The sequence below is a fragment of the Phyllostomus hastatus genome, unplaced genomic scaffold (assembly GCF_019186645.2).
Source record: "Phyllostomus hastatus isolate PE091 unplaced genomic scaffold, TTU_PhHast_1.1 phas_contig_196, whole genome shotgun sequence".
Classification (NCBI taxonomy): domain Eukaryota; kingdom Metazoa; phylum Chordata; class Mammalia; order Chiroptera; family Phyllostomidae; genus Phyllostomus; species Phyllostomus hastatus.
The window spans coordinates 6,205,391-6,215,305 of NW_025333709.1; the positions used below are offsets into that span (position 1 = coordinate 6,205,391).

At 41.5% G+C, this 9,915-nt stretch overlaps 1 protein-coding gene across 1 annotated transcript; it reads left to right on the forward strand.

Moving 5' to 3' along the window:
• Nucleotides 1-2,212: 2,212 nt before the first annotated feature.
• On the forward strand, nucleotides 2,213-2,329 carry LOC123815590 (short transmembrane mitochondrial protein 1-like). The gene has a single exon (XM_045833948.1). The coding sequence runs from the start codon at nucleotides 2,213-2,215 to the stop codon at nucleotides 2,327-2,329; it is 117 nt and encodes a 38-aa protein (XP_045689904.1).
• The last annotated feature ends 7,586 nt before the right edge of the window (nucleotides 2,330-9,915 follow it).

Below are 9,915 nucleotides of genomic sequence, written 5' to 3' on the forward strand. Positions count from 1 at the left end.
GCATTCCTCTTTCCAAGATCATGTGTGTGGGTGTAAATATTTGCATGGGTCTGTGTATTGGTCCTTCATACCCTATCCTGAGGAGCAAATTACATCATAGTCGTACTCTAAGGTCAAAAGGCCCAGGTTGAATCTTGGTTCTGCTACTCACTAGTAAGTTCACCTTGGACAAGTGGCTTAATTATAAGTGTTTAAAATAGTGTTGTGCGATGTTTGGAAAATTAAATAATCTAGGGTTAGGGAGTAGAGAACATGTACATAAAACAAGATTCATCATGAATTGATCTTTGTTGATAACACTGGAAAGAGATACATGTGCTTTTCTAGTACTCTCTATATTCTTACATGTGTTTATAATTTTCCTTAATAAATATTTTAAAAATGAACAACAAAGCAGTGGTGGCCAGACTCCTGGAATTTCTTCACAGTCTGCTTCCCAAGCTCCTCCTTGAACGTTATTACTCTTTCCTGCCAATCTTGGCTTTATTTGCTGGTTATGTTCTCTTCATCCAGCTCTAGCTGAATGACTTTGTTGGACAAGCTATGTGACTGTAATTACCCTTTTGCCACTGAAAGTTTCCTCTCCATCTTTTTTTGGAAACCAGCCTCACCTCAACCCACCCAGGTCTTGCCTCGCCTTAAAATACACTCTCACACACAATTCACTCATCTGTGTTTGGGCATTTTTTTTCTTGTCTTTTCTTCCTTCTCAAATAGCCAGGAAAATGTCTTGGAGTACGACATGATTGAGAAGGCAAGTAAGACTTCTAAGAGCAATGAAGAGTTTAAGGTGCTAGGGAAGAACCATAAGGTGGGATAAGAAGTAAGACCTTGTCCTGCCCCATCCCCAACTTTCTGCCTCCTCTTTCAAAAGTCAAATCTGGTGGTTGAAAAAGAGGCACTCTAACATGGTGCTGTCTTTTCCAGAGAACTTAGTCATAATCTTTCATAGCTGATATAGAGGGCTTAAAGAAGCCAGCCGAGGGGATAGAATGAATTATTTGTGTAGTAGGGTGACACACTGTCCCAGTTTGCCCAAGACTGTGAGATGTCCCGGGACACTGGATTTTTAGGACACAGGGAAATATCAGGCAAACCAAGACAAGTTGGTCACCCAATAGTGAGGTCAAGGTTTCTATTTCTTAAAAGGAGTATAGTCCTTTTTATGTGGGTAGAGAAATTCTTTTATCATTGGATATCAGTATGTTTTATTCAGGGGGAAATGAATAATTGCTCTGATAATGTATGTTTGATCTTGAGTAATTAACTAGCCACAGCCAAAGCTGGTGGGGAGACTGGCCTAGATTCAGAACACCCTCTGTTTTCCCTGAGCTCATGAGAATACCTTCATGATTTTCTGTTTCTGTTAAAGCTAACACAAACCCAGGCAAAGAAAAATTCTAATAACCACTTGAATGAGGTCTTCTAGTTTAAAAATACTGGTATCATTACTACTACTAATAATACAATTATTGGCGAGTTTAATGTGCCTTTATAGTTGTTGTCTTTGTCTTCTGAAGGCTGCATAGTCAAATTACAGTACTCTAAAAGTCAGGTGACGCAATTCTTTTCCCTGTGTGGTTGAGCCACTAACTCCCAACACAATTAGCTTCACTTGTTTCATTTTGCTTTTAAGTTTTTTAGGATCTCATTTTTAAAATTGAAGAATTTTAGTTATGACATTGGGGGTTGGGAAACTGTTAGCTTCGCAAGAAGAGAAATTTGACTCCTTTGTCCTTCTGTCCAGAAGCTCCAGCCTTCTGCAGGAGTGTAACAGGATGAAGGTGCTACAGAAAACAGTATGGAGATTTCTCAAAAAATTAAAAATAGGACTATCAATCCCACTTCTAGACATATATGCCCCCAAAAATTGGAATCAGAATCCTGAAGAGATGTCTGTACTTCTGTGGTTATTTAGCATTATTATTCACAACAGCCAAGCTATGGAAACAACCCAAATGTCCATCAACAGATAAATGGATAAAGGAAATGTGGCAAAAACATGGGATAGAATATTACCCAGCCTTCAAGAAGGAGAAAATCCTGCCAAAATCCTGACAATGAGAATGAAACTTGAGGGGATTATGTTAGGTGAAAGCCAGCCACCAAAGGGCAGTTACTGCGCGGCTCACTTATATGAGGCATACAAGGTCTCTAAAATTGTGATGCTGACCACCGTTCTCGCCCTCTTCCAAACATCTTTGCTAACATCATGCTCCGATTCCTGCTTGGATTTGCTTTTGGCAACCTGGTTGGAATGCATCTGGCTCAGAATTATGACATACCACACCTGGCTAAAAAACTTAAAGAAATCGAAAAGGACTGGTAGGTCAAAAAGAAGCCCCATAGTTCGTTCTTGAGGCCCACTCCAACACTGCCCCCTGGAAGTCCTGATCCTCCTCTCCTCGAGGTCCTCCTCCACCGTGTGAACCAAAAGCCGGTGTCTTACTCTCCAGTCTCCACCTTTGCTCCACCCCGTGTGGCCATGGAGCACACAGGGGGCCACAAGTTAAGTGCTATCCTTGCATTTCCAACACCCTCCCCTCTTCCCTTCCTCCTTCCGGTCGCTTGGGAGGTCCTGAGGCTGGAATTATGGTGCTAGATTAGTAAACACATGCTTCAATGAGTGGTCTCTCCCTTATTCTTTGTGACTTCTACTGCCTTATTCATAAGAAAACTCACTGAGTTTTGTATCACGGATCAGATATTAATAATGCTGATTTCACAGTTTAGATACTATAATGGGTGTTGAAACCTTTGGTACTAAATTATGTTGTTTCAAGGCCATTAAAATTAAAATCTAGAAGCCATAGAACTTGTGACACTGTTAGAAGTAAAGAACAGTGGTTGTAAGGAACTTGGGAGAGAGGGACACAGGGAGTTGCTGATTAGTGGGCTTACAGATTCAGTTCTACGACATGACTGAGTGTCAGAGATCTGCTGTACAACATCGTGTTGGTAGATCCCGAGATTGTACTGTGCCGTTAAAATCTATTAAGAGCATAGATCTCATGTCGTGTTCCTACCACAAAAACAAATTTCCCAACCCCCTGCAAAGGGATCCAAGTAAATTTTTTGGAGGTAATGGATATGTCTATTATAATTGTGGTGGTGGTTTTACAGGTGTCTGTATACATATGCCAAAACTCATCAGATTGTATACATTTAGATCAATTATACCTCACTAAGGCAGTTTATAAAAGATTCCCATCTTTAGGCATAGAGGCTAATTCTGTGTTAGCAAGGATGGATAGGAGATTTCTTCTTCCTTTCCACAGGGACAAAGTAAGTGAGAAAGATTTGAGCTCCAGAAATGGGGATTTTCCTTAATCAAGAACACACAAAATGTGTGGGTTCCATGGAATTATAAAACTGTATTCAAAATTGTGAAAGATCATATGTGCCTTTTTTAACTAGAGTTTCTGTAACTTTCACCAAGTTACAAAGGAGACTTAAATAAAAAAAAAATAGAACAAGTGTCTTAGAATCTAGAGAACTGAAGGACAAAGGGAGAAACCAAAAGAAGTGTCTTCCACCAAAATTCAAGAGAATAAGCATGATTCATACCACATATCATTTATTCTGAGGTCTGTAATTTTAACATCTTAAATTTGTTTGCCTCTTCCACCTGAAGGCATCATGTTGGATGAGATATGGTAATCCTTCGGGATTTTTTGGCTTTATTTTATATTTTTGCACTTGTCAGTAAGAAAGTCTCGTTGTCATAAATGAGGCATCAGAGCTTTTTCAAAAAGAATTTCAAAGAGCTTTGAATTCAGGGCAAGAAGACTTGGAATTCCTGTTCCTGAGCAATGTTAGCTTTAGCAAACAATTTCCTCTTCCCGAGTCTCTGTTTGCACGTGTGCGGTATGAGAAGGTGGAAGCATCTGGTTCCTCAGGGCCCCTTTAAGAACACGGGGAGTGGGGAGGGGTAGCTGTGGCTCCAGTGGTTCCCCCACCTCCTTCAACCAAGAACAGTTATGTGTTATGTCTTCTGCCAAACAGATTTGCTCTTAATCTTTCTTTGAAGACCGATTTCTGCTGTCAGGGAAACAAAAAGATTGGAAACCCCTCCAAGTGGCATTTATGACTGCCGTTGTGGGTCTAAAGAGTTTTGTCACCAAATTTTTGTACTCTCCCTTGAATGATGTCAGTTGATTTATTTGGGAGACAATCAATCAGAGTGGTTAGAAGTGCAGACACTGGGACCACTAGACTTATCTGAGCAGCTATCCTTGCTGTGTGACATTGGTCAAGTAATTATGATGATGGGGATTGTGTTGATACCTCCGTCATGGGAACTATCAAGAAGAGAGTTCATGGAAAAGATGCCTGATCAATAGAGATGCTTACCAGTAATGACTGTTTCTGTCTCCTGGATATCAATGGGGGGATCCTCATTTGTTCTCACCATAAAACTTTACCCTCTCCATTCCCATCCCATCTCAAAGAAAGTCTTGCAGATCCTCAGACCCATGGTCAATTCCCAAGAGACCTTCAGCACTGAAGGTGACCCTAACACATTGCACGGGTCATTATTTTTGCAGCAAACCAAATGAGTAAGGCAGCATGCTCATGTTGGTAAGGGACATAAGAAATGCCAACCACTGTAATAAAGGCAGGGTGAGGTTTAATTTAAAGGATGTTCATTGTGTCCTGATTCAGGGCAGGTAGGGTGATAGGATGTGTCCCCTGCCATTTAGGAACTGGCAGACTAGTATGTGACCAGGAGGACACAGGACTGAACCATATATAGGGAGCTCAGAGCAGGGGCTGACTTATCCTTACCTGGTTGGGAAAGGTTCCCCAGAGGAAACATTTGAACTTAACATTGAGGGAGGAGAAGAATGATCACTGGTGGGAGGAAGGAGGGCCTCTCAGCTGGTGGCATGGCCAAAACAAGGAGTATCTTCAAAAATAACCATGTATGAAGTGAAGTTATGGTTCAGAAAGATCATTGTGAATATTACTCCTTCAGTGCTAGACACGTAATGAAACCCTTTACAGGAATTATTTCATGTAGTTCATTTAGTCCTTAAACGACCCTGTGAGACAAGTTCTATTCCTATCCCCATCATATTGATGAGGAAACTGAGGAAGTGCCCTGCCCAAATTGATAAGTGGGGTAGCTAGGATTTGCCCCCAGACGTTCCTGCTCTTCACCCATGACAGTCATAGATAATGAGGTAGTCACCCTGATTGGGGCCAGATCATGGGAAATGAGGAGCATGATGCTCTTTCAGAGCCATGGGAATGCTCCCTGGCTTTCCTTATAGGACAAGGTTTCTCACCAGAAGCACTATTGGCATTTTAGGCTGGATGATTCTTTTCATGTAGGGCTTTTCTATGCATTGTGGGACATTTCACAGCATCCCTGGGCTCTACCCACTTGACGTTAGTAGCACTCCTTCCCCAAGCTGTGACAATCACCAGTGCCTGCAGACATTCCTCACCGTCCCCTGGGAGGCACGGTCTCCCTTGTCTGGGAACTGCTGCTGTGAAAAAGCTCACTCAAGGCACTGCTTATGCACTCTGAACAAACAGAGCAGAAGGCAGCAGAAATTCTCTCTGCGGCGCTCAGAATTATCTCCTGCAAACTCCCAGCTTTGAAATTGCTCATCTCGGCAGCTGGGGTCTTGATTTCCCCAAGGTGACTCACACAGCTCCTTGTCTGTGGGAGTCAGCTAGTTATGTGTTCTGACAAGGCCCCTCGTGTGTTGGAAAGAGGTGCGACAGCAGAATCATCAAAGCCCGCGGATGCACAATTACGCAGTGTGCTCGCCAAAGCATGACAATTGGAGTGCTTTGATCCAAGGCTTGTTTTGTTCAGAACAGCATTGGAAGTTCTGAACCTTAGAGTGAGTAACTGACATTGATTACATATTCCATTTGCTACCAGCCTTGTGCACCTACTCATCTTTTTATTTTCTGGGCCCACCTCCACAGATAATACTTATGTCACCTTCTTAAAGGCATTTTCCATGATGACTAGGACTTTCCAGAGTTGGTTTGGGTGGTATTTCTGCTTTATCAGCATGTCTCCATTAGAAGTTTCGAAGAGGGACCCTGGGTAGGCCCAGCAGAAGGAGTTTATAGAGGAGAGACTGAAACCTCAGAAGAAGCAAGGGAGGAACCGTGTGGAAGGCCATGTCTGGCCTCAAAGTCAGAGGGATAGGCCAAACGTTTTCCAAAATTGAGATGCTGAGCCATACCCTTAGACAGGGGGATAGAGAGCAAGGGAAAGAAATCTGGGGTGATTGTGCATAGCCATCACTGTTCTCTGAGCCATTTGTGGAGTGGATATTTAATGAGCGTTAGCTATGTGCCAACCACTGCTGTGTGCTCCTCAGAACAACCCTGTGGGGCAGGCTCTACCATCCTGAAAGTGAAGGCAGGGAGGAGTGGAGGTATTTCTCCAAAGTCACACAGCTGGAATGTGGAAGGGACAGGGTGGGAATTCAGTCTGTCCGATCCCAGAGTTCAGACATGAGCCTCTGAGATTTTGTGCTAATCCCAGAGCAGGACAAGCCTCCAGGACCGGGACCTGGGAGGGCTGGCCTCATTTAAAGGGTCAGGATAAGGGGGATCAGAAAATTGTTCTAGGCATTCTCTTGGGGGTGGAGACAGGAAGGAGAGGGAGAGGACCTTGATCATGGCTGCTGCAGCTGAGCAAGGGATTGTTGGTTTATATACCTGCTGAAGAAGATACAGATAAGATCTTGAACCCCTGAGCCTTTGTCTCATTGTCTACTGCAGGGGTGTACCAGTTTGCTAGGGCTGCCGTAATGAAGTACTACACACTAGGTGACTTAAAGGGCAGAAATGTATTGTCTCTCACTTCCGGAGGCTGGAAATCCAAGAGTCAAGGTGTCAGCAAGGGTCACTCCATTGGAGGGCTGTGAGTAAGAATCTTCTCCCTGCCTTTCCCCTAACTACTGGAGGTTTGCCGGCAGCCTTTGGTGTTCTTTGTCTGGTTGATGCATCACCCTGCTCTTTCATCTTCCCTTTGTGGCATCTGTCTCTGTGTTCAGACTTTCCCTTTTTACAGGGAAAACAGTCATATTGCATTAGGGCCCAATGCACTGACCTCAACTTTATTACTGGTGAAACTCTATTTCCAGATAAGGTCACATTCACAGATCCTGAGGGTGAGGGCATTAATATTTTTAGGGAGACATCATTGAACCTCTAACAGAGGGCATCCCGGTGAAAGACACAATCACTATTAGCTGGAACTTTGGTTCCAAGCCCCTTTGTGACCTGGGCAGACATGTGAGATCAATGGGGTAGCAATAGCCTTTGACTCTAGGCCTGGTTAGGGGCCAGCTGGAGCAAGACCCTTTGTCTCTCCCTGTCCCTACCCCCTCTGTTGTCCTGCATGATGACCCTTTGGGTATTAGTAAGTGAAGAAAGCATGACAGCACTCAGGGTCTGGGAGAGAACAGAGGGAAGAGATCAGTGATAGTTTTATGTGCAGTTCTTCTGTCTTCTTTCGTCAAGGTCATGTTCTCGTCTTCTGGCCCTTTTGTGTGAGCTTAAAACGCCATTGTCTTTTTGGCCCAAGTCATAAAGCTGTTAAAAAAGAAAACTTAAGTTTTCCCTTCCCTTACTACTCTTTTCTTCCTTTTATGACAATGGTGGTGTTTTTATTTAAACAATTCCATTAAAAATTAAAAGCAAAGCAAGTTCATTATTATTTAAACTGGTTTGAATTCTTTTGAGTAGATCCAAGTTTGTATATGGTATCATTTTCTTTTTGTCCAAAGAACTTCCTTTAACATTTCATGCGGTGAAGATATCCTCACCATAAATTCTTTTTAGTTTTTGCTTATCTGAAAACATTTAAAATTAATCTTCATTTTTAAAAGATGTTTTTACGGGATACGGAATGCCATATTTTCCACCTGTCAGCAATTCAGAGATGCTTTATTGTCTCCTGTATTGCATTGTTTGCGACACGAAATCTGCAGTCATTCTTTTCTTGGTTTCTGTGATTATAATGTGTCATTTTTACTTACAACTTCTTTTAAGATTTTTCTCTTTATCAATTTGATTATGATGGGTTTTGGTATGGGTTTCTTTGTTTTCATTTTGCTCTGTGCTTGTTGAACTTTTTGACTGTGTGTGCTTATAATTTTCACCAAATTTAAATAAAATTTCAGCCATTATTTCTGTAAATATGATTTTCTGCTCCCCTCTTTTTTCAGACTCCAGTTGCATTTATATTAGACTAATTGATGTCATCCTTCTTGTTATTGGGGCTCTGTTAAATTTTTGCTGTCTTTTATCTTTTTGTGCTTAAGTTTGAGCAGTTTCTATTGCTATGGTTTCTAGATCATACTGATCTTTTTTCTGTTGATGTTTAATCTGTTGTTAATTTTATGCATTAAATTTTTTATTTCAGATAGGGTGTTTTTTAGGTCTAGAAATTACCTTTGTGTTTCCTTTTATTTCTTCAATTTCTGTTCTCATCATTTTCATGTTTCAGAGAAATATATATATTTCTCTGGCAAAGTTAAGCTACTTTTATTGTAATGAGAATAGTTTGTGTGGTATTGATGTAACCTGGCAGCCAAGGGGAGTGAACTGGAATGTGTGGAATGTGCATGCATGAACAGTGACGACTTCACTGTAATAGCAGTGGGGGAGGTAGACACTGTAGAGTGAGCATGTGTACTGTGTACATGTGTACTGTGTGGCCATTGCATTAAAATGACTGAGTGAGTGGAACAATGAATCTATATCAAATTTTGTGTTAAGCTTGAACATTTTTCTGCAGAAACTATTTGGGTGATTTAGAAGGCCACAGCTATGGGCAACTGGTGATTGGCAGCTTCATCACTACAATGTACCTGCTCATGCATCATGTCTTGTGCAGAGTTTTTTGGTGAAACATCAAACCACCCAGATGACTCAGCCCCACTATAGCCCAGGTTTGGTGCCCTGTGACTTTTGGCTTCACCCAAAACTAAAATCACCTGTGAAAGGGAAGAGATTTCAGACCATTGATGAAATTCAGGAAAACATGATGGGGCAGCTAATGGTGATTGGGAAAACTGTGTGAGCTCCTAGAGTGCCTAGTTTGAAGGGAACTGAGGTGTCATTGCCCTGTGCACAATGTTTCTTATATCTTCTTCAATAAATGTCTCTATTTTTCCTATTATATGGCTGGATGTCTTCTGGACAGACCTCATATAAATGAACTTCAAAGTTCTTGTCTTTGAATTTCATTATTTATGTACTCTCGGGATCTATTTTTATTGGTAATGAGATCATTGGGTGGACTTATCTTTACAGTTTGAGAAAACCTCTCTGTGTCTCTCAGCTGGTAGTGCATTTGACTTCAAGTAGCAGAGTAATGAACTAAGAATTACTTAAATAAATAGAAGTTTACCTATCTCATAAAATATCTGGAGGTAAGCGATTGCTGGTTCTAATTCAACAGCTCAATAATGTGAGCATTATTGTGATCATTTTATTTGCTTTTCTCATGTGGGTAACCTCACTGTTTCAAGCAAACTGAAAACATACAGACATCATAATTGTATTTGAAGTAGCCAAAACATCATGCCTCAAAACATACTTTTTTCACTGAAAGATGTAGCTTCCTGGAAATTCAACCCTGTGGCTTTTCACGTTATTGGCCAGGAAAGGATCACATGATTCCTGTAGACTAAACACTTGTCAGGCCAAACAAAATGACCATGACTGGTTTAGAACAATGGCACATCTTTCCCTTGGACTCCAGAACTACCTGGAGCTCTGATAGCAGAGAGATGGATGGTAGAGAAGAGACAAAGCAGTGTTTTTCATACTCTGTAGTGACAAAACGTCAAGTTTACTCTCAGAATGGCACCTGATCTTGATCTTATGAGAAATTAGATAAGAAAGAGTAGAGTCAGGAACAATGTGTGC